General features: G+C 41.2%; 1 protein-coding gene across 4 annotated transcripts in view; it reads left to right on the forward strand.

Moving 5' to 3' along the window:
• Positions 1-23,424, forward strand: part of ryr3 (ryanodine receptor 3) — a 102,039-nt gene that overhangs the window by 21,709 nt on the left and 56,906 nt on the right. For all 4 annotated transcript variants that reach the window (XM_076756220.1, XM_076756222.1, XM_076756218.1 and 1 more), the window contains exons 4-22: positions 5,600-5,614; positions 6,077-6,151; positions 6,286-6,364; positions 6,786-6,898; positions 9,312-9,411; positions 9,704-9,797; positions 10,752-10,826; positions 11,783-11,939; positions 13,590-13,754; positions 14,955-15,076; positions 15,200-15,380; positions 16,159-16,294; positions 18,190-18,285; positions 18,420-18,538; positions 19,698-19,831; positions 20,023-20,264; positions 21,144-21,336; positions 21,820-22,036; positions 22,563-22,667. In XM_076756220.1, the coding sequence (XP_076612335.1) occupies positions 5,600-5,614; positions 6,077-6,151; positions 6,286-6,364; positions 6,786-6,898; positions 9,312-9,411; positions 9,704-9,797; positions 10,752-10,826; positions 11,783-11,939; positions 13,590-13,754; positions 14,955-15,076; positions 15,200-15,380; positions 16,159-16,294; positions 18,190-18,285; positions 18,420-18,538; positions 19,698-19,831; positions 20,023-20,264; positions 21,144-21,336; positions 21,820-22,036; positions 22,563-22,667 (2,418 nt within the window). The remainder of the gene's footprint in view (positions 1-5,599; positions 5,615-6,076; positions 6,152-6,285; positions 6,365-6,785; positions 6,899-9,311; positions 9,412-9,703; positions 9,798-10,751; positions 10,827-11,782; positions 11,940-13,589; positions 13,755-14,954; positions 15,077-15,199; positions 15,381-16,158; positions 16,295-18,189; positions 18,286-18,419; positions 18,539-19,697; positions 19,832-20,022; positions 20,265-21,143; positions 21,337-21,819; positions 22,037-22,562; positions 22,668-23,424) is intronic.

A 23,424-nucleotide genomic window follows, 5' to 3' on the forward strand; every position in this document is an offset into this window, starting at 1 on the left:
CATTCCTGAACTGATGGGCCCAAGCATTATTATTAGTCATTACTTGACAGACCACTACAGTAGGAACAGAGATGGCAAAGCTATGGTAGCATGACTCATTGTGCAGTGCAGCTGCAGCATCCAGAGAAACCCGCACACTACACACAGTTACGGAGCTATTTGCAAGATGAATTGAGCACAAAATCCCACACCACTGGTGCAAGATAGCCCGAATTGTGTGCTGTGCTTGATGTCTCTGGCTACCACTGTACTTTCATGCACAGCATAGCCTTCTGGCACAGATGGTTTCTTAAGTGTCTTATTTTGTGTACTGCTTGGGTCCTCTCCACTGGTGATTCAGGCCTGCATTGTTATTAGCCTGGGTAGCAGATTTGTTTTGTACTCAACAGTGCAACATTGTTGGCTGGCCTTGTTTAGCAAGACAACATGATGTTGGCTAGAATACAAACTCTCTGGTAGCAAGGCTAATAAATCACCCTCCTCTTCCTTTCCACCGCAAGGACCCATTTCTCTCTGCTGTTGCTCTCAGATTTGTGTAATTGACTTCCATACAGCCCAATAACACATTCTTTTCATTTGTATTTGTGTGTTACTAGAGTGCTGACCATGACAAATGGGTAGGTCCATCAGTTTGTTCATCCATCATGTTGTCAGTGTGCATGACAGACTGCCAAACGAAAGGGGTGAACTTTGGCACTTTCACTTGAAGTGACGCCCATTCCTCGATTGCCATAAAAGCTGCATTTGTAGCGCGTGCGGCGTTTAGTCTAAAAAGTCCATGTCAGGTACTGTATTGTAGGGAAATATTAAGCTAATAGTAAGACATTTCAATTTTTCCACCTCACCACACATTGTGCAAATGGATATTAAAGAATCCATTTATTTCAGCGTGGACTCCCTCTGGATAGTAAATTAAGCTTTCACCTCACCGTAGCTCAACACTCTTCCCTCAGCCCTTCTGACTATCAATTAGCTTGTCACATATGTCTCTGAACTTTAAATTATGGCAGTCTTGAAATAGGCATCCGCTGGTGTTGTCACCTTGTGCACATGAGTCAAATGTTTTGTCTTGAAGAGTGTGCAAGAGTGCAAGCACTTTCAAGTGATAGTGTCTGCTTCTCGTTTGCTTAAGCTATTCTTTATCCTTTTTTTTTTTTTTTTTTTTTTTTTAAATGCAGAAGATTAAAGCTTAAAACGTTTGTGCTGTTAAAAGATACGACCATACACAGACTGTATATTATCATTAAATGCTGCTTACCAAAGGTATCTGAAGGATCTGGAAACCCACACGTTGGCAGAAAACTCACTTTGTGGTTTGGGTGTGCTGCTCTGTTTTCTCTGGGTTTGATCTCTAACATCCATTAATTTGAAGGGTATTGACACGAGGAAATGTCCTGAAATCAGTTTGGATTTCAGAGTGTCCACAAGCACTGCTGTTGAGCAAAGCTGTCGTGTATTATCTTCTCTTCATATAACTCACATGACGCACCGGACTGCCGACATGCTACACGTTTTACTGCTCCACCTTTGGTTTTGATTTTCAGAATAACACTCCTGGATGGATCGATGGTGTGTCTTGTTTTTTTCCCTTCTAACTGTCACATATTATGCAACACAGTGTACATCATATTTGGCTGACTGTTACGAAGTAAATGTAAAGCATATGGAGCACAATCTCTGTCTCATTATCCAGATGATTTGAAGGAGAGGGTATTAAATATGTACATGAGAATCAATATATCAGATGGTACTTAGCAAATGAGTCTGGCATGACTTCGTTCCTCACGGCCTTGAAATACTGATTACTGTGCTCTTTCCCATTCTCAGGGTGTTACTGTGTATATACGATAAGCCATTATGGGAAGTGAACATTTAGGTAAATTACTTAGTCATGCTGTGGTGTAATGGCTCTGTCAGGCTTTAGCAAGGAGAAAGCAGACGCTGTTTAATTCTCGTAAAGCCAAGCAGGGAGGAAAATTAAAGATCAGCCACCAAAATCGTCCACGTGTTTGAAGCAGTTTGTCTTTTACACCGGCCCATTTCACTGCTTCTCAAGTGATCAACAGGAAATAAATCAATTACACTGATAATGGATCAGAACTGGTTGAGTTATTCATCCAGTAAACGCTGCGCATTTACTGCTTGCATCCTTTATTATTGTAGAGTCAATAGCTTTGGCACTTTTCATAATAGGTAGCAGATATATTTATTGCTTTCGTCTTTGTTAAATACCCATCACAATTTACCAATTTACTCAAGTACTGTGTTTAAGTACAGTTGTGAGGTACTTCACTTCAGCATTTTCATTTTCTGATACTTTCTATTTCAACTTCACATGTGAAGCACTCACTTGGTACATCTGATTTCTGTGTTGTGAAGCACTTTGAGCTGAAATTCCTGTGTGAAAGGTGCTATATAAAGTTTATTATTATTATTATTATTAGTCCACATCAATTCAGATGCAAATATTGTTCTACATGCATTTAATAACTTTAGTTACTAGATAGTTTGCAGATTGAGATTAATAATACAAAACATAAACAAAAAAATATTTTGTCTTGATTTATTATAGGTGTAGACGTTATTGATCTCTGGGGGTAAATTCACAAACAACTCAGCAATATAAAGTAATTAAAATTAGCCCCAGCTTTACCAGGTGCGACATGAAAGTGATATACATATGATTGTATCAATAAATGCAATCCTATAACATACATTATTCTGTACTTTTACTTTTGTATACTTTGACGTTAATACTTCTGTACTTTCATTTAAGTAAAATCTTGAATGCATGTCGTACTTGTAACAGATATCTACACTATGGTCTTTCTACTCTGAGTACTTCTTCACCGCCTCTGGGCGTAACGTTCATTCAGCAGAGAAGAACGAAGCTGAGCAAAGATGGCCGACACCTAATTAAGTTACTTAAAATTCGTACAGTGTGCGGAAATAATAACATAGACTACAAACATCTACATACATCCATGGGGATAACACCAACCTGAAACCAGGTAAGAAAAAATTGTAAAACAGGTGGCACGGATGACCAAATCACGGAGTTACGTATGACGTGATGAGGTCACAGATGCTTGTTGCTAGTAACAACTCTAGTAGAACGAGCCCCTACCGTTAAATGTCCAAATCTAGCTAACTACCCCCGAAGGCTCACGTTACCAAGTTTAAGTAAAGCAACAGTTTAATACACTCTGTACTAACTTACCGAAGGGCAGTGCAACTTTTCAGGAGAATTCAAGTCGCTGTTAAGCGCAAAAATAGGACTTGACTGACTACAGGTAAACCCTAAACCATTTTTAAAATCAAAGATGGCGCATAATTAAGCTAATGTGTTAGCTCAGCTAACGATAATTACTGGAGTGCTGTGCAGTTGGATTGGCCGGAGCTGCCGTATGTGGAAGTTGGGTATGTTGTTGCATCAGTTGTCACAGTTTGTTTAACTAGGATAATATATACTATTTCAATTCTTCTAGCTACCGCCAGTAATTCAAACGAGAAAGTGAACCCAAAGTTTTTCGGTAGTGTTCGACCTACTTTTAGCGAGGTTATCTAAACTGGAAACTGTGGCCTTCAGCCATCATTGAATTATCTTTCAGTGATGCTGAGACGTTTACAGCTCCTCTCCTCTGGTGGGCTTGTTTTCTCAGTATTTGTACTAAAAGCCTGATGATGAGCTCTTTACTTCAAAGCAAAGCCATCCACAAACAGGATCATCAGGGCTAAAGATAGAAATAGTCCCATTTTATTGACTTACCTTTGCTTGTATTCAAATAGTCATTGCAGTGTCTGATAAGTGTAGTCATGGCCTGTCAGAGCTAACAATTTACAACAACAACAACAATAATAATAATAATAATAACCTTTATTTGTGTAGCATCTTTCATACAAGAAATGCAGCTCAAAGAAATCACATGTACCAAGTGCTTCACATAGAAAAAATTTAGGTAAAATAATTAGAATAAAGCCCACTTCTTAATAATAGTAAAAATATGATAGAAGATGTAAAACTAAACAACTGAATAAGAGTAATATAGTTAAAAATAGTCCACAGAATGCATGAAATAAAAGGTAAAATACAACAATTTAAAAGCAGCACAGCAGTGCACAAGTGCAAAGATGGAAATGAAAATATCAGTTTTTAGCTTTCTTTTAGCAATATTCAGCAAGCTGGCTTCCATGATAACTAGTTAGTGTGTTCCACAGCTTCAGGGCATTATTGAAAGAGGATGATTTTCTTTTGACTGTTGCTGGGAGCGTCCAGTAAAGCCAGCAGCAGATGATCACAGTGTTCTTGAAGGCAAATTGTGAACAAGGGATTTAGCAATGTAGCTTGGTCTTAGCCCATTAAGGGCTTTGTGTACAAGGAGGAGGACCTCAAAAACAATTCTGAATGTTACAGGAAGCCAGTGCAGAGCAGCTGAAACTGGATTAATGTGCTCTCTCCTCATGGTTCTGGTTGATAGCTGAGCTGCAGAGTTTTAAATGAGCAGAAGTCTGTCGGTGTTTTTTTTTTTTTTTTTTTGAGAGCCTAGTAAATACTGTGCTGCAGTAATTGAGTCAGCTTGGAATAAATGCATGAATCAGTTTTAACCAGTTACAAGATGCTGAGGATGATTTTGGTGTTGAGCTGTGGCCTCATGACTTGACGCAGGTTGCACCTGTTAAACTTCCAAAAAACTTGCAGTATTCATTAAAAGGCACAATTTACTGTACACCCATTCACATACATGCATGCAAACACACCCACTGTGTTTGTTTCTAACTCAAATGCACTCCCAGTAGAAAGCTGTTTAGGATACAGCACTTACAACTGGAGGGGCACCAAACCAAAGGTCACAGTTCCTGGCAGTGATGTGTCAGCAGGACAGCAGGCCTGAAATACAGGCTGGCTCTCTCTGTACCCCCTCCCTCACTCCCAGCTGTTGCTGGATACTCTTCCCATTTTTCTTTTGATCGAACTCTGTTTCCTTTTTTGTCTGTCTTAAACAAGCCATCTGGGAGAGACTTGTAGCCAAAAGAGAATTAGCTAGGGGTCATATTCAGGGGACGGTTGGGAGTTCCCTTAAATGTGACCCCACAAGCAGACACACAAATTAACACTGAAGTGGACAAGAAAGAGGATAGCCTCCATGCATTGCTTATTGGATAAACACTGCAGTGTGTGTCACACTGGTTAGCACAGTCCCAGTTCTGCTTGGTCCAAGCTGTTTCTATGAGGACTTTAAATATTGTTTGTCACCTCAAAAGAAAAATCTTGTAGACTGGACTAAATTAAATTTAGCTGAGAATAGAGTGTCTGTTTAAAGCCCTAAAAATAGAAATTTCCACTGTGGCAATGAGAAATATGTATGAGAAAGAGGAATGTGACTATTAAACTGCCCTAGCATTAATCCAAAGTTTAAACTGAAAAAAACAAAACACTCAGACATTTATTAGATCTTTTTAATAGAAAATAATGTGCTGCACTTGCACGCTCAGTTGTGAATCTTTAAAATCAGTTGTCTTGAACTGACTCGTGACTGCACTGATGATGGTTTGGATGTCACCTCTTATGGTACCATCTCTTTTTTTCTTCTGCCGCTAGAGGTTGATTAAGAGGGTAAGTAAAATTTTCTTTATTCACCTCAGTGGTGGAGAAGAAATCACATCTTCATTCATTTTTGCTCAACTGTTTCCTCACATTTCCTCACCTACTTGTGCTACAGTGAATCACAATTATTCTTGTTTGTCGCAAGAATGGGCAAGCTGTCCAATGAGTGTGGTACCGTGTATGTTTGTAGGTTTGATTGATTGTGTGTGTAGTTTTTGTATGCTGCCCTCCCTCTTTCTTTCCTGCTTGCGCTTGGAATGGAGGTCCAAAGTTGAAGAAACTTTATCCATTCAGTCCCATCCTGTTTGCCCACACAGAGTTAAAAGCTGAGGAAACTTCTAACTTAATATCTGAAATAGAGGTTACTAACTTAGACTACAGATTTGGTATGACGAGCCTGACAGCGGCCAGAGGTCAAGGATGCTATATAACGACATGATTGTAATCTGTTATCTGTGCATTTCCTGGCAGGCGGGTCAGGGGGGTGGACACCGGACCCTGCTCTACGGTCATGCCATCCTCCTTCGCCACTCCTTCAGTGGTATGGTGAGTACCAACAAATAATAATAAATAAATGAATATATGTCTGTACTGTATGTCTGAGTCCTGAAGTTAGAGTTTCAGTCTCAGCTTGCTAATATTTTCTGTGACCTAAATCTAACTCATCTTTCACTCACCAGTACCTGACCTGTTTGAAGACATCAAGGTCTCTGACAGACAAGCTGTCATTTGATGTTGGACTACAAGAAGATTCGATAGGTACAGTATGACTAACAGGGTCTTTGCAAAGTTCACTTTGCTTTTTTACTACTTTTAATTGAATTCACTTCTCCTGTGTAGCCCTTTCTGGTCAGCCTAACCTTGACATGGAATCAATAGCCATGGGAGAAATACTGTAACTGTGTTCTGTGCTACATTTGACATTTGAACCACAGAAATGCTAAAGGCCATTTATCAAGTTGAAACGTTGACTTCAAGTGCTACTTCTTAATCAGATGATGGCTATTTTTATGCTTTTTACCACTCAGAGTAGGCAGTCGCTTTAGAAACAGAAAGGAGTCAGATTATCTGAAATGGTACGTGTATGACTATGTGGAGCAAAAGACCTGACCTGATGTATGTATGCATTGCGCTTCATCTTCAATATATGAATAACAACATAATACAACTGTGTCAATAGGAGAGGCCTGCTGGTGGACCATCCACCCTGCATCCAAGCAGAGATCTGAGGGAGAGAAAGTCCGCATCGGAGACGACCTGATCCTTGTCAGCGTGTCAACAGAGAGATATCTGGTAGGTCAAATCCAACATCTCTCCACAATACATCCTTTCAAACTGACCTCTAACTTACAAAAAAATGAGAAGGTGTCACTGTAAAACACACTGTTTTGCTAGAACTCAATTCAATGAAATAAAACTTTATTTACCCCTACATTTGTAACAGTAGTTTGATAACAAATACACCAGCAATAAGTAGGAGAGGAGGAAAACCCATTGTTGATTGTAAGGTTTAAGAAATCAAAGGTTTTAAGATGAAAAGCTGTATGTGGAGTTGGTAATTACTCTATATAAATAAATATAAACAATAGAAATATCCAAAAATATCTAAAAAAAACAAACACGCAGTCGCACAAAGTAATGAAACCTTATGAAGAATTCGGCAGAAAGTTGCTTATGCTGTTTATTGTTACTTTCAAATAATTACATTATGTTAAATCATAAATACAGTACATACCAATAGAAACAGAAATTGTTTTGCAGATACTAGCTAGCTGAAAGAAATTCAGATGATTAGACATTATGGTCAGTTAGCACTCTTAACACTTTTGATACCATTAACCAAAGTACTCTTCTTCAAAAAGAAGGAGATGGTGTTACTGATGAGCATGAACAGAGAGACATCTCTAACAGGCCATCACGCAGGAGAAAGAAGATGCCATTTTAAAAGATGATGGACTAATTGCAACTCAGACCATTCTCATTAAATCAGCAGGCCTCCACTCAGTTTCTTCTTTCCAGATAAGATGTTTTTCCTCTTATGAATATTTACAAGTTTTCAGACTGTCTGGATACATCAGATACAGTCTCTTGTTTCTGATGCATGCTGTATCATCTCTCATTTTCCTTTATCTGGTTTGCTTGTCAGATCTCACTTCATTCTGATTTTCTCTGCAGTTGTTTTGGGAGCTTTCTTATTTCTCTGCCAAATGTTTTCATGTCAGAACAGAATTGTCTGGCTCGAAACTTGCAAGAGTTTAGAAGCACACAATGCACCACATTTTGGAGATTATGCACCCCTCATAGCTGGAGTTATCTGCTTTTGTTCACGGACTGACTCAAAAAGGCACTTTGGAAAGTTTCATAGCCGTCGGATAGCTCTGATACCTGTCTCACTCCAGCCAACTTCAGAGTGACAAAGCAGTTCCAGAGGAAACCGTTAAAACTTTACACTGCTATCTGTAATGGAAATCTGATTACTTGTAAAGCCCTCCTGTGCACTTTCTTTTTAAAAATTATTTTTTTGTGAAGGCATCCATCTGACTGATGAGCTTAGAGTTAATGCTGTCTCCGTTATGCAGAGCTATACACCCGACCTCAATTAACTCACTAGGTAAAGAAAGAGGAGAGGGAGCTTGTGAGAGGGAGAGCGAGAGGGAGAGACAGAGGCAGAGAGAGAAATGGAAAAGAGGAGGGACAGGGACGTGCCACGCATAGGAGAGTGAGCACCGCTGGCTTCCAGTGGCTGCTCAGGCCCTTCAGGGAGGGAAATGTGCAATTAAAGCAAAACTGGCAAAGAGCCAGACTTTCATCTTCTCCGATGGGAAATCTTCACCTGATTCGCCCTGACAGAACTTCAGCTTTTGAAGAATGAGACACTCCAGAAATTCAGGCAAAAAGCAATCAGTGCTCCATTACTGTGAACAATCATAGAGGTTGTGACGCACTCCTTTGAGGATGAAGGTGTTTGCCGCTTTGTGTCTTCGTGTCCGGTTTGGCCGACTTGTGTCAGCAGTTCCTCATTGTGCTGCATCAGGCGTTGAAGCCTGGTGCCTAAATGTCAGGACAATAAAATGAATCATTTGAGGGAAAGCTATTGCACAAAAAGTTTGACTTCATACAATTGCAGTCTGCAATATTTTTTGTGAACAGCACTTCATCGGTATATCCATATCATCTTTCAACTGATAGGAAAGGTTGCATTTTTGAAACACCAAGACAGACTAATAAAAATGGATGCCTCTATTTGGCCCAACAATGATGTGAACGTACATAATTCAGGCGAGTTCAGTGAGATGGAACAAGATGTACCACATTTACATGTAGCTGGGAGGATGTTGCTGAAGGCTAGGATCATTTCGAGCTTTCACTCACTTCTGAATCCTGCCTGTAGGGAAATGGGAGCTGCTCCAAGTGTCTCTGCTGGAAAGAATTATTGTAGAGGATTATCTGGACATTGCAGCATAGAGGAACACTGATGCAGCAGTGCTCTTTAGCCCACAGCATTATAACACTGTTTGTCAGCTCCAGAGGAAAGACACAACGTTGTTTTTAATCTCTTTTCAATCCCAACACTGGGACAGCTCCATCCTCTGTGCAGCATTGCTCTCTGTGTTTGTCTGTGTTTCCCTCTTGCTAACACAACTTCTTTACTGGCAGTCTCCACCCTTCTGTCTGAAGCCATGTGCAACCTGCTTCTCTCTTCCAGCACCTCTCTGTCTGTAATGGCAACAGCCAGGTGGATGCCTCCTTCATGCAGACCCTGTGGAACATCCAGCCTACCTGCTCCTCAAGCAACATGGCTGTAGGCAAGTATACCAACAATACCAGCAGCCACAAAAACAATGGTCTCGCGTCAACTTTTTTCAGAGGTAGTTAAATGCATTTTTTAACTGGGTCTAATAATATACTAGACAGGTTAAACCTGAAAGCAAAAAGGAAAAACCCTTCTAAGATGAACACTCACGTTATGATATTTTTGATGTTGTAGTCCTAAAATCACATCTTTTTCACTGTAGTTTTGGTCCATAATAAATAGAATTTCATGGTCAAAAGCAAAAATATTGACTATCTCGTAACACTTGTTTTTGTTATTATCAGGGTATTTGATTGGTGGACATGTGATGCGTCTTTGTCATGGTCATGATGAGAGCTTGACCATCCCAGGAGCAGACAAGAGTGAGGAGGAGCAGAGGTTAGTAGATAATTAGCAAATAAGCTTAATTAACCTGTGACCAGTGAATCAGTATTTGAAATCTTTGACACCATCAAGTGAGAAAGTAGTTTTTGAAGATGAGACATAAGAAAAACTGTTCAACAACTCAATACTTTTCTACAGTTTTACTGAGGGCCAAGGTCTTGCTGATCAAAATGCCTGTTTGAAAACAGAATAACTAGATAATAATATAGAGAATAACATATAGACTTGTAGATCGTGTGCATGAATGTGTATTACGGTATGAAAAGCAGAAATAATGCTGTAATGCAACTCCAGAAATCCATAGAAGTTGAAAAATCTTTCTTGTCCTTCGCTGTAGTTAAAGGAGTATTCATTGCATTTCTTTCCACGTTTTAAGTTCTGTGTGTGAATTTAGAATTCAGGTCAAATCATTTTTTAGTGTCCATTCAGTTTTAGGTGTTATATCCTGAGTTAGTTAAGGCAAGAACCGAATTTAGCCAGCAGGCAGATCATCCTTCCTGAAGGACTTAGATACCCTTGAACTCCTCCCATGTTAAGGGCTGTAGTTTCACAGCTCCCCCTGACCTCTGACAGCCTGCTCTGTGGATATTTTCTCCTTCCAGAATCAGCATCACAAAAAAGCAAATTGTGTCCCGTAGCAGACTAAAAGATAAAGTGAAAAACATGGCCTTGTATATTAGAAGATTTTTATTATTATCAGTACTTACTATACATAAGAAATGCAGAATTTAAAAGATATGTATGTCCATTGCTTTTGTACCACAGTGTCATTTTGGAAGAAAATCCTGTCCCAATACTTGAGCAGTGAGACTTAATCAAAATTAATGGTATTCTCTGTGCCAGAACTGTAGCAGCAGCAGAAACTCTTCGAGTTATTTTATTCCCACTGTGACTTGGAAGACGCAGAAATACTAACAGAAGTCCCCACTTGTGTCTTTGTGCTCTCAGGATAGTCAACTATGAGGCGGGTAAGGGAGCATCAAAGGCCCGCTCACTCTGGAGACTGGAGCCTCTGAGGATCAGGTGAGATCAGACCCAAATACACACATGGTGAATAAAATAAACTCAAGAAAGTAAATAATGTAAAACCCTGACATAGATTTCTCTGGGAAACACAGAAGAGTTGTCCTATTTCTTCATGGAGAATAAAAAGATGGTGCGTTATGTACAAATGTCACAGCTACTGTACTGTGGGTTATATATAAACTTCACCTCCGTCTACTCTGAACTGTCACCACCAATTAGTTGGCAAAGTCCTTCAGAAGGTGAGCTTCTGTTTACCATCCCTCTCAATCTACTTCTCTTCTCCGTCTATTACCATCCCTGTTCTTCCTCCTCTCTCTCCTTTCTTTAACTGGCCACCCACACAACATCCCTCCAGTCACATCATCTGCCAGCTCTCAGTGGGACTGCCTGTCAGAGTCTGTACACTTTGAAATGGCACAGGTGCATCTATTAAGGCACATGTTCTCCTTCTCGGCTTAGGGAGGAATTTTGAGCAGTATTTTCTACACTGCATCATCCATACAAAGAAAGTTAAGCTCCACTGACACCAAGAAACGTACATTTTATGCCTTTCTCGGTGGACATCTCATTTCACTTACAGATTGCTGTTACAAACATTTCTAAGATATTCCAAATTGGTGATTTGATCTGCAACCAGAATGAAATAGCACAGTATATGTTAATAGGAAAAAAAGGAATTCAACATGTAAATGAATTTATGTCAGCGGTGTCTTTTTTCTTAAAGTCAGCATTTACAATTTTGAAAGTTGAACTAGCTAACATTAATAGCACTGGAGAAACTGTGTTATTTCTAGCAATTGGTTGCACTTGTGTCAGCAGTTCCCCGATGCTCTGCATCTAAATGTCAGGACAATAAAATTAATCAATTTAGGGACAGAAAGTGCACAGAAAGTTTGGCTTCATATAATCCAGTGGTGCATCCATAGTTTGTGACACCAGTACTCTGTGTTTAGCTGGAGCGGTAGCCACATTCGCTGGGGTCAGGCCTTCCGACTACGCCACCTCTCGACTGGCCATTACCTGGCCCTGACTGAGGACCGCGGACTGGTCCTGCAGGACCGGGAGAAGTCCGACACAGCGGCCACTGCCTTCTGCTTCAGGCCCTCCAAGGTCAGTGCTCACTGTCCCTATACAAGCATAATTTATTTACTCTATTTTTACAACTAGCTCTGATGTGTCCCTTGAGCAAGGCAGTTACACCATCTGAAAGCAGCCTTGGGTGTTGATGTAAATAAATGTTCTTGGTCAACTCACCTAATTAAAAGAGGATTCAAAATATCTTCCCCTGACTACTTCATCAAAGACTCCCGAGATGGGTCTGTAAGCTCTTAATGAGCTCACGGCTTTCCACAATAAATTGACCTTTTCACAGCTGCTGAGTAGACTGCACTGTAAATGCTGGAGCAAACATTCATGTTGTCGACAGGCCGAATGACAACCGTCTGGGATGCAGCCATTTTCAATTAGGAAGTGGAAATAAATGTTTTGCTACAGTGTTAAGATTCACTGTGATGCATGTATTCTTTCATTTGCCTTTGCTTATTTCTATCCCTCAATAACCCACCCTTTTTATCCCACACTTTGGTTTGAACTCTCTCTCAAGCTGAGGGCTCTTCAGTTCTTTGTTTTAATAGCGCATTCCAAAAATATTCTCATTGCCAAAAATAACCTGTAGAAGGGAGCACGTGGCTTACTTGATATTCAGACTGAAAGCAGGTATTCCAGTGATGTTGTTCACTGATGCTAAGATATGTTGTTTGATGTAAGTTGTGCAGTTCAGATGTAGAAGCTGACACAGGAGTGGGATTGTCTCCTTGTTAGCAGTTTTCTTTCTTGCGGTTCCATTGTGATCCAACAGCTTTGATTCCTAATCTTTTCACTCTACACAATGCAATTATTTTCTTTATATAACTGTTTCAGAGCTTCTACCTAAATCTATTTTAATTAGAAATGCATACTGTAGGTCCTAATACTAGTGAAATAGTACTGTTGAATCTCTCTCACCTGTAGGAATCTAGCTCAAAATACTTGAAAATGTCTATATCGTATTTCCTGGCTTTACTGTTTGTTGCTGAGTTATCCTACCTTATTACACTGTATTGATATGGCTGCAGCCACATAAACAGCTCAGTGCCATGAGTCACCTTCACAGAGTACCATTGTGTCCCTGTAGAGATCTTGTTATCTACAATAGGTGCAGTTTAAAATGCTCCTCAGCGCTGTCCACTTCGGAGGCTTTAATTTTCCCACCCATCCCACTCCTGAGAACACAGTGTAATTGCCCTCAGTAATCGCTATTCCTGCAGGACCCACAGGCTTTACCGGGATTACTGTGGAATCATGTGTCTTTGGAAGAATAAATATAGACAGAAACTCTTATTTTGTATGTATTTCTTCACTTCCTCTCGCTCCACGAATTGTACACGCAACCCAGTGCCAGTCAGCTCCTGTATCCAAAAGAGTCAACGCTTTGCCATGTTGAACACTGGTATTAATATGTTCCCTGCTACTTGTTGTCAGCTGCAATCAGCTGCATCGCTCCATCTCTGCTGAGCCAGAAATGTAGCAGAGCTAATGAGGCCAGCAGCAACCTCCTGGCAGGCCAATGAATGCTCTCTGCTCAACCCGCCTCTCTGATTACCATCTAATCATAATAAATCTTCGTTTGTCATATTTCAGTGCTCGTGTGTGGACATGCTTCCTTTCTCTCTGTGTATACTTGGTGATGTGTGTATGCGCCTCTCAATGTCAACACAACAGGAAAAGGGCGACTTGGGCCCAAAGAGAGACATCGACGGCATGGGAGTGCCAGAGATCAAGTACGGAGACTCTGTCTGCTTCATCATGCATGTGGCGACAGGACTCTGGCTGTCTTACCTGGCGCCTGATGCCAAATCATCTCGCCTAGGACCCCTGAAAAGAAGGGTAAATAGGATTAAACTTCCACAACCTGAATCATTCCAGAGGTCACTGAGTTTTTCTCATGCACATCATACAAACTTTCCATTCAGCCATGTTATTTTTGAATGAAAGACAGTCAGTCAAAGATGTATATGTGTCTGTAGTTATTAAAATGGGAGCAGGTACCTGTAGAGTAGAAGTGGTTTTTGTGTTTTTTGTGCTCAGATTAGTTCCTTGTTTTGTAGTTCGCCTACAGTAAAAACTACAGCTTAATACATACAGTTACACCTCACAGGTGAATGCGCCTGGTGCAGAATTATGACTCAATCATTGCATCGTTGCACAGCGATACAGATAACTACGTACATGATATGTATTGTTGACAGTAAGATCATGAGTGGCTGTGATAGCTCTCCTCTAACACCTCAAAGCCCATGTTCACGGTAGCAAATCACACCAGATCAAACCAGTGGGTTACATGGGTATTTAACCGCCTATCCCACACAGGCAGACATTTATTTTCCACTCTGCTTAACATCATTGTCTACCCTGGATACTCTTGACACAACCAGTCTCCCCTGACAGCCGCCCCTCTTGCACACTTGAAGTAGCAACCCATTTAAATGTGATAATGGGCGATGCGTAGGGTGACAGTTAGTTTTGGGTGAGACAGGGGGGATTAGGGCAGCACATGAACGCTGCTCACCGCAGGGCACGCCTCCAGGGACATCAGATGCCAGCTTGTGCTGGCGCCAGGCAGTCCCTGCAGCCTTGGCAGCATGCCAATGCACCTGATATGTTGGAGGTGATGGTCAGTCTACACTTAGACCCCCGCCCTCCCCACCTCTTGATTATGCTGTTTGATTACAGCGAGTCAGGTTTCACTGAGCTGTAGTGATGTAAACTTACTAGCTGAAGGAGACTCTCCCGTCACACTTGCCCATTACATGCTTATATGGCTTTTCTTATAGCTGCTGGATCAATATCTGCTTTATCTGCCTTAATGTCTTTCATCAACTCTAACAACTCTTAAAAGTTGGATGCATTTTGTCGTCCATCTATTTGTAGCAAAATCTTATAATATACAGATCCATTTTCAGAGGTCTGATTGGATGAAAGGACGTTTACTGATGCCTTGTTATTTAACGGCCTGTTAAATTTGATGGTGTGGGCCCCGTTGTAATGATGGAACGTGCGTCTGTGTGTGTGTCTGCCCTGGTCTAGGCCTGCCTGCACTCTGAGGGCCACATGGACGATGGGCTTACCCTGCAGCGCTGTCAGCATGAGGAGTCTCGGGCTGCACGCATCATCCGCAACACCACCTTCCTCTTCACCAACTTTATCAAGTAATGACCACCCACAAACACTTTTATCTGTCACACTTGTACAGCGTGAAAATGTTAGTTCTTGCCGAGTCTATTTCACGTTTTACAGTGTGATTCTCCTCGGTCTTCCCTGTCCCCCCCCAGGGCTTTGGACAGCACTGCGGAGGGTGAGTCCACGGCGGTGGCTGGGTATGTTGAAGAGGTGCTGCAGACGCTGAATGACCTGATCGAGTACTTCAAACAGCCTGATTCAGAGCTGGAGCATGAGGAGAAACAGTCTCTTCTCCGTTCACTCATCAAGCGTCAAGACCTCTTCAAAGAGGAGGTGAGAGTGGACGATGTGGAGCCATCAACTTCTGATTCAGGAGCTCCAGCAATATGCTGACTGGGAAGTTGCTTGTATGGATCATTTATTTGCTTGGAGCAGCAGCAGTTTAGATATACCAAGATGACAGTTGAGACCATTTCATGTATATTTTACGGTACTCTGTAGAGCTGTTTTGTTGGAAATGCTTTTGATAGGAAAAATCACAGCGGTAGTTTGCAAGGTGGCTTTTTTTAATGTTTTTTAGGTATTTGGGGGATTTTTTTATGCCTTTTTATTAGATATTTTGACAATAGAGAGATAACAGGAAATGAGTGGAGAGATGAGGAATGATGTGCAACAAAAGACCTGCTGCAGTTCATGGACGGGGCCCCTGAGACCTCAGCCACAGTGTTGCCCTGAAATTTTTAATTACACTGAGACCTTTGCTTAGTTAAATACAAAACTAGTTGTGTTTGTCTATTGATTTTTTTTTTTTTTTGTGTGGTTTCTGTTACGTGCAAGAAAATGTTTTATTCTGAGGGTCAGGGTGAGACCAGAGAGAGTACAAGTAATCAAAGTAAACACAGAGCCTGTTGTACAACTCTTAACCATTTACGTGCTTGTTTTAAATCTACTGTAATACAACCAAACAAAAAGTTGTGTGACTTCAAAAAAATAATTTCTGTTTTTAACACCCAGTTGAGTTATAGATGAAAGGTTTTTCCATCTTGTTACGAAAAATAACATAGTGTCTGTAGTGAGGTGAATCACAGCTTATTCATGGGCTTTTTCTTAGGGCATGCTGACCCTCCTGTCCAAATGCATTGACCGGATGAACCTGTACAACAGCGCTGCCCACTTTGGAGAAATGGCTGGGGAGGAGGCGGGCGCAGCGTGGAAGGACATTCTTAACCTCCTCTATGAACTCTTGGGTAAGCAGTCCTGAGTGATGGATCATATGAAATATCCACATCTTCCGTCAGCACTGTCATCTGTTGACCCTAGGCAGACATGCAGTATTAATCTTTCCCCAGTGTCTTCAGCAAACCTCCTGCTCTCCTTTACACTTGACGTTCTTGACTTCTTGTCTCGCCTTTTTTCCTCTCCTCCTTCCTTCCTTTCTTTGACCTCCATAAACTCCCTCCACCCAACTCTTGTTTTCCTCTATGCCACATCTGGAGTTCACAGCTGGTGATAGCCTTTGCATGACATTTGTGTGTAATTATTTGTGACAAGGGAGCACAGAGAGAAGCAAAGACAGAATGTGGCTTGTATTCGTCTTTCAGAATCTGCTCTTCCCTCTATTTAGGTCACATCCTTTTTCGAGATCAGTGTGGGCACATTAAGAAGCATTCAGCCGCATATTTGATGAAATGATAGCGTCGTTAACAAAATGCCAGCCATCACAGGTGCTGGCATTATCCCATTCTCTCAGGGCCTGTATTGAGTCAAGGAGGCTAAAGTTATGACCCTGAGAAGTTTTATTGTGGACAACTTTTTCTTGGGCAGTTTGTTTTGCTGTCATTGGAGCTTTCCCATCAACAGCTTCCCCTCGGCTCACCTTGACTGCCCTTATATTCATCATCACCTCCCCAGCATGTACTCCCACATAGGCACGTTAAACACACACGCTCAGAACACACAAATACACTCCTCTGAATACACTCCAGCCTTTCCCACAGAGCGGTCACCCCCAAGGATGTGAAGGCAGTCTGGTGAAGCAGGTTTCGCATGATGAATTGCACAGCCACCTTGTTTGTCCTGACCTCCTCTTCTTTACACAGTAACTGTTGGAATACACCTGGTTATTATTGTGAGTTAACTGTCCAGGTAGTCAACCTGGGGATGAGGACATGGACATCAAATTCATCCCTCCTGGTAAACCATGAAAAATAGATAGAAATGCTCAGAAATAAATATAGAGGAGGCTCTTCAGATGCTAAAAGGATTGATTTTGTACATGTGCAAATTGTGACAAATGTCACACAGGACATGGTGGTCAAAGAACTAGCACGACTGCTTCTTTTTTCTGTTAATGAAATGGAAACTGTTGAGCCTGGATTCAACACGCAAATCCTTAATAAATCGTAAATCCTTCCTTATTACTAAAAGCTCAGTCTTAATATAGTGTATGCTAATGTAACGGTATTTAAAGTCAGTAGTCTATATAGCCTCAGCTTCCTCCTCTCTGGCTCTGACTTTCAATTTCACATTCACATCATTCACAGGGAACATCCCTGCCCTTGCCTCGTGGTGTGGCTCTATCCATGTGTTCGTATTGAACGATAGCGTTCCCGTGAAGTCAGAATTAAAAGAGATTAGACACCCATCAGTATTCCTTTGGCACAAAGTGCTGTTAAATTGTTTCTCGGGCATTATCAGCCCAGTGTCCCTGAATCCTAATGGTGAAAAATGAGACAGTAAAGTAATAAGGAGCCTTCTTAATGTCACCACGGTGGCAGAGAAAGGGCACAAGGGAACACACCTCAACTTTCTAGACAGCAGAGACCATGTGACTTCAGTCACTTTGAAATCTTTCTCATGTATTTTCCAGCAGGAGTACTTTATAATAGTAGGTGTCTGGTGGTTTCCCAGATTTAATGAATTTTAGTATCTACCTGTGGACTGAGGATGTCAGACGACTGCTTTATGTTCACAGGAAAATGTTGGACTATTTTTCATTAACAGTCAGACTGTCTGCAACACCCACTCATCTCCAAGTCAGCTGCTTGGGTTTAATTTTACACCTTTAGCCACATTATTCATGGCTCTGCTGAGCCTGTGTGTGTTTTCATTAAACCTTGTGAATACCTTGTTCCTTGTTCAGCGGCACTGATTCGTGGAAACAGGAACAACTGCACCCAGTTTTCCCGCAAATTGGACTGGTTGGTCAGCAAACTGGAAAGACTGGAATCTTCATCAGGTATTATGGGATACACCTTTTTTCAGATCCTCTGTTAACTTAAAGCAAACCCTTGAAGCATCACAGTGACAAGATGTGGTCCATTTGATTTATATTTGTTGTGATAATGCCAAATGTTTTGTCTGACCCGTCAGGCATCCTGGAAGTCCTCCACTGTATCTTGGTAGAAAGTCCAGAGGCTCTGAACATCATTCAGAGAGCTCACATTAAGTCCATAATCTCTCTGCTCTACAAGCATGGACGCAACCACAAGGTGGGCAGAAATATGAGCACAGTAGCTTAAATATTAGCAAAGGGTGTTTTAGACTGAATGGTGATTGGCTCTATGTGTAACCGCTCAAGTAGGATGATTGTGTTTTGACCCAGTAAGTGATTCAGTCAATGTAAACAAAACTAAAAATATTGCCATGCTAGCAGCTAATGAGGCTAGAAAACTCATAACACAACAAAAAACAAATTGTTGAATGGATGAAAAATGGAGACATAACTCTGCTCTCTCTAGTGGTAATAATTTAAGAGGTTAATTTTCCCCTGAGAGGGCTTAGCTTTCTTCAGTTTCAGCTGTGCTTTGAGATGAACGCTAATGTTAGCATGTAAACATGCCTACAGGTTCAGTGTTAACATGCATTTTAAAATTAACAGAATATTTATATGCTAATGCTAGCATGCTACTCAAGTTACAATGCAGTCTACCCGATGTTTTGGTGAAGAAAGGGGTCATCTTCAGCCTGTTAAACTTCACGTTCGCCTTGGTAAATCAAGTGATGCAGCACCAAGCTGTAAAATATCTTGCTCAAAGCTACCTGCAGCACAATCTCAGAAATGTTTTTATATGCAAATGTGTTTAATAAAATGTGGGCAATTACGTGAGGTTGCTCATGAGGTCTACTTTATTCAGATCCTCTTTGAGTGGAATTTTTACTTTTCATTGTTCTCTTTTGAGTTTAATTATGAATTCAAGTGTGCTCTTCAGCCTGTTCAACAAAAGCTAACAAGTTATAACTCCAAACTATCTTGTTATCTCTGTCTTGACTGGGATTGAGGCAAACGACATTCTTGTGCTTTATGACATTCCAACCATGTGTTTTACACGCAGTGTTCAAATGCCTCAGTCTCTTAGTATTTACCCTGTAAATTGTACCAGGCATGAAAGGGCAGCCTCGTAAACAACAGCTGTTGATCATGAGTGGTACTTGACGGTCCTTTCTACAGTGTGCATATGCTACAAGCATTGCAGCTTGCCGAGAAGCTGACTGAACAACTGATCATGTAACTGGGAAATTAGGCGTGGATTTGCATCTCATGGTGTGTGAATATGCACATTTACACATCTGTGCATCACATTTATGAAACAAAAGGGAGTGATAAAAAATGTCTGGTACAAGAGCCATCTCATTTTTCTTCTCTGTTAGATTCTGGATGTCCTGTGTTCCCTCTGTGTTTGTAATGGGGTGGCAGTGAGAGCCAATCAGAATCTGATCTGTGACAACCTGCTTCCCAAGAGGGACCTGCTGCTTCAGACTCGACTGGTCAATGATGTTCAGAGGTAAAAATCTCAAATATTCTCCCAGCAGCCAGGCAATGTTTTGCATGGGCTGATGGGAGGAAATTTGTGTTGATTTCTGGGTTAAACAGAATGTGCTTCAGTGATTTTTATTCTCCAGTTAGTTACTACAGTATGTGACTATTAAACACACCTTGTGTCATCAAAGCTTCTTCCTCTCTTATCACCTCTAGTATGAGGCCCAACATCTTCCTGGGCGTGGCTGAAGGTTCAGCTCAGTATAAAAAGTGGTATTTTGAGCTGGTAATTGACCAGGTGGACCACTTTGTAACCGGAGAGCCGACCCACCTGAGGGTAGGCTGGGCCAACACTAAAGGCTATGCTCCATACCCTGGTGGAGGAGAGGGATGGGGAGGCAATGGCGTTGGGGATGACCTGTACTCTTACAGCTTTGATGGACTTCATCTTTGGTCAGGTAGGCATCTTACAAGATGTTTTCCCAAATTCCAAGATGTCTTATTTTGTCTACAACACAAAGATATTCACTTTACTGTCATTAGAGGAGTGAAGAAACCAGAAAAAAAATTCACATTTAAGATGCTGGAAGTAGGGAATTTTTACTTTTTTTTTTTTTTCTTAAAAAATGACTCATGTCGATTAATCAATTATCAAAATAGTTTGCAATTAATTTTAATAGTTGACAACTAATTGATTAATTGATTTATTTCTGAAGTAATTCCTAGTCAGTTACCGTGTACAGTACAAAAAGTGAGAGTCTGTGGGCTTGGTAGGATTTTTGCCTGACAGAAATGACTTTGAATAATGCAGGAGCCTGCTGTCCACTCTCTAGGTTGCTCTTTTCATTTTCCACATAGTGAAGGGCAAAGTCACAGCATTGACAGTGATGTGAAATTCCACCACACAACCTCAAAGTTAGACCATTCCTAAGGACTTTGATACACATGCCTTCGAGTTTAACACACTGCAATGCCCGTAGCGGAAGGCCAGCTGCAGATATGCAGGTATGTTCTCCGCCTGCATAACAGGAAATAACTAGTCAGTAGTTCACCAACTGTCAGCTTGATGCTTTAGGCCTTGAATGTCCCCTCTTCTCTGCTCTCATCCTAAAAGCACAACACCTATTTCACCTCTCTTGCCTTCCAAATTTACTAAAAGACCCATCGCATCCTCTCATCCATTTCATGTCCTCCCTTTTAAAGCACTCATCACCCACCTCTCCACCTCTCAGCTCCGCTCTCTTCTCCTTGCCCATCATCCTGCCCTACATTCTCAATGACTTTGCAGCCGTAACAGCCATCCATCCTCCCTCTCTGTCTTCGCTGGTGTTGTCTAGGCCGAATCCCGAGGGCCGTGGCCTCCATTAACCAGCACCTGCTGAACTCAGACGATGTGGTCAGCTGCTGTCTGGATTTGGGCGCTCCCAGCATGTCCTTCAGGATCAACGGGCAGCCTGTCCAGGGCATGTTCGAGGACTTCAACACAGATGGATTCTTCTTCCCCGTCGTCAGCTTCTCTGCAGGTGTCAAGTAAGGCTCCGCATTTATATTTGGGCAATAAGACGCATTCCCAATAGATGTGTTTGTTTTTATTTTTTGAGGTGCAATTACAGTTTCTCAGCCTACGGCAGCTTTATATATAAAGCAGTGATGTAGTTTGAAAGTTTACAGAATTGACTTCCTGTCAGGGATCGACAAAAAACAACACAACTTTAAACTTTATTGATATTGATACAAGGTGTTACTAAGTACAAAACGAATTTGCAGCAGAAAGGTTTATGCAACAGGTAGATAATCCCTGCCTCTGGGTGGCTTTACATCTTCACTGCAGCCCTGGTATTAAGTAATGGCAGAAATATGCACTGCTGTTTGCTTATTTGAACAGAGGATCGCAGGTTTGAAAAGCACATGAAAAAGTAAGTAAAAAGAATCTCCTGAGAAAGTCATGGTGAAGTGAAGAGTTAGAATTTTATTACGTAACGTCACACAATCTTACGTAACGTCTCATGTCAGGGTGCGCTTCCTGTTGGGTGGACGCCATGGAGATTTCAAATTTCTGCCACCCGCTGGTTACTCTCCATGCTACGAGGCACTGTTGCCCAAAGAGAAGATGCACGTAGAGCCTGTGAAGGAGTACAAGAGGGACCACGAGGGGGTCCGTGACCTGCTGGGAACCACCCAGTTCCTCTCTCAGGCCTCCTTCATCCCCATTCCTGTTGACACCAGCCAGGTGAGCACTGCACCGTTTGGGAAATGCTGACAGCAAAGAAAATGAATAAACATTCTGCATACTGTAAAAATTACCACAATATGAAAAATATGTAAACACATTTTCCTGAATACTAAATGAAAAGTAATAAATATACCAAGATAAATGTTTTTAGGCATGAGGCTCTTCCTGTTTACTTTTACATTTAATTTTCAAGATACTCTTATTTGGATCATAGAGAGAACGTTCTTGTAGAGATAGTATACAGTTTCTTGGCCAATCTCTCATATGAGATTCATTCAGTTTTTGTTACACAGCTGTGATATAATATTCAGTTCTGCAGTGGCCCTGAATCACAAATACAAAATAAATGCAGACTTGGCTACCTTAGGATGACAAAGCCAAGATAATGTGAATGGTTCTATGGTCCCCAGGAATGTACAATTGCGTGGTCAGGAGAAAAAAATGAGAGCAGTTTTCATTTGCTGGCCCATTGGCACCTTTTCACTACCCGACTGTACCATCTGTTCCCCTTCTCACTCTGCAGATTGTTCTTCCCCCTCACCTGGACAACGTCCGGGACAAGCTGGCAGAAAACATCCATGAACTGTGGGGGATGAACAAGATCGAACTGGGCTGGACCTATGGCAAGGTAAATCTGCTATCCATCATCGCATTCAACACACAAAAACAGCCCTGGGTCTGTTGGGATACACACAAGGGCAACTCCTGCCTCTCCAGTGGAATGCATGTTAGTGGCCATTAATACTAATGTCTCAGTCAGGACATGGCTGATAAAGGCCTACAGAAAGACAGGATGCTCTGTGCTGGAGAAAGTATCAAATCCTTTAACTTAAATTAACATTATTTCAAGGATTCAAAGTCAAATTACTCATTGCGAAGAGGAATTAGATCAAAGTTTGCCAACAATTGAAAACATCAAATCTTCACTTTGGGGAATTTACAAAGAAGGAAGCGGTTCAAGAAAGTGTCTTCATCCTTGTAATTCTTGTGAAAAATACCCGGTTTCCATCAAATGTAATGATCATTTGAAAGCAGTTTTCATCTGCATATTATGTAGGCATGTTTCCTGCTGTAAGGAGATACTATTTAGCACAATAAAAAGTAGAGTATGTGCAAAAAAATGGAAATGAGCAACTAAAAAATGACTAACAATTTGTGAGAGACTAATGAAAACTGTTGTTGTGTAACTTGAGTGTTTGTTCTGCACATTATGTTTTTAATGTCAGTAAAATGCACACATGGATTTTTATGCCTTTATAACATCACAGCGTCTCTCTATCTCCCTCCCATCATCAGTCAGTCTTCCTGTTCTCCGCAGAGCAGTCTGATCGCACTCACTGCCTCTTTTGTACCGTAGTGGTTATCACAGAATCATTTCCCACCGA

Source organism: Chaetodon auriga, chromosome 18, assembly GCF_051107435.1.
Source record: "Chaetodon auriga isolate fChaAug3 chromosome 18, fChaAug3.hap1, whole genome shotgun sequence".
NCBI lineage: Eukaryota > Metazoa > Chordata > Actinopteri > Chaetodontiformes > Chaetodontidae > Chaetodon > Chaetodon auriga.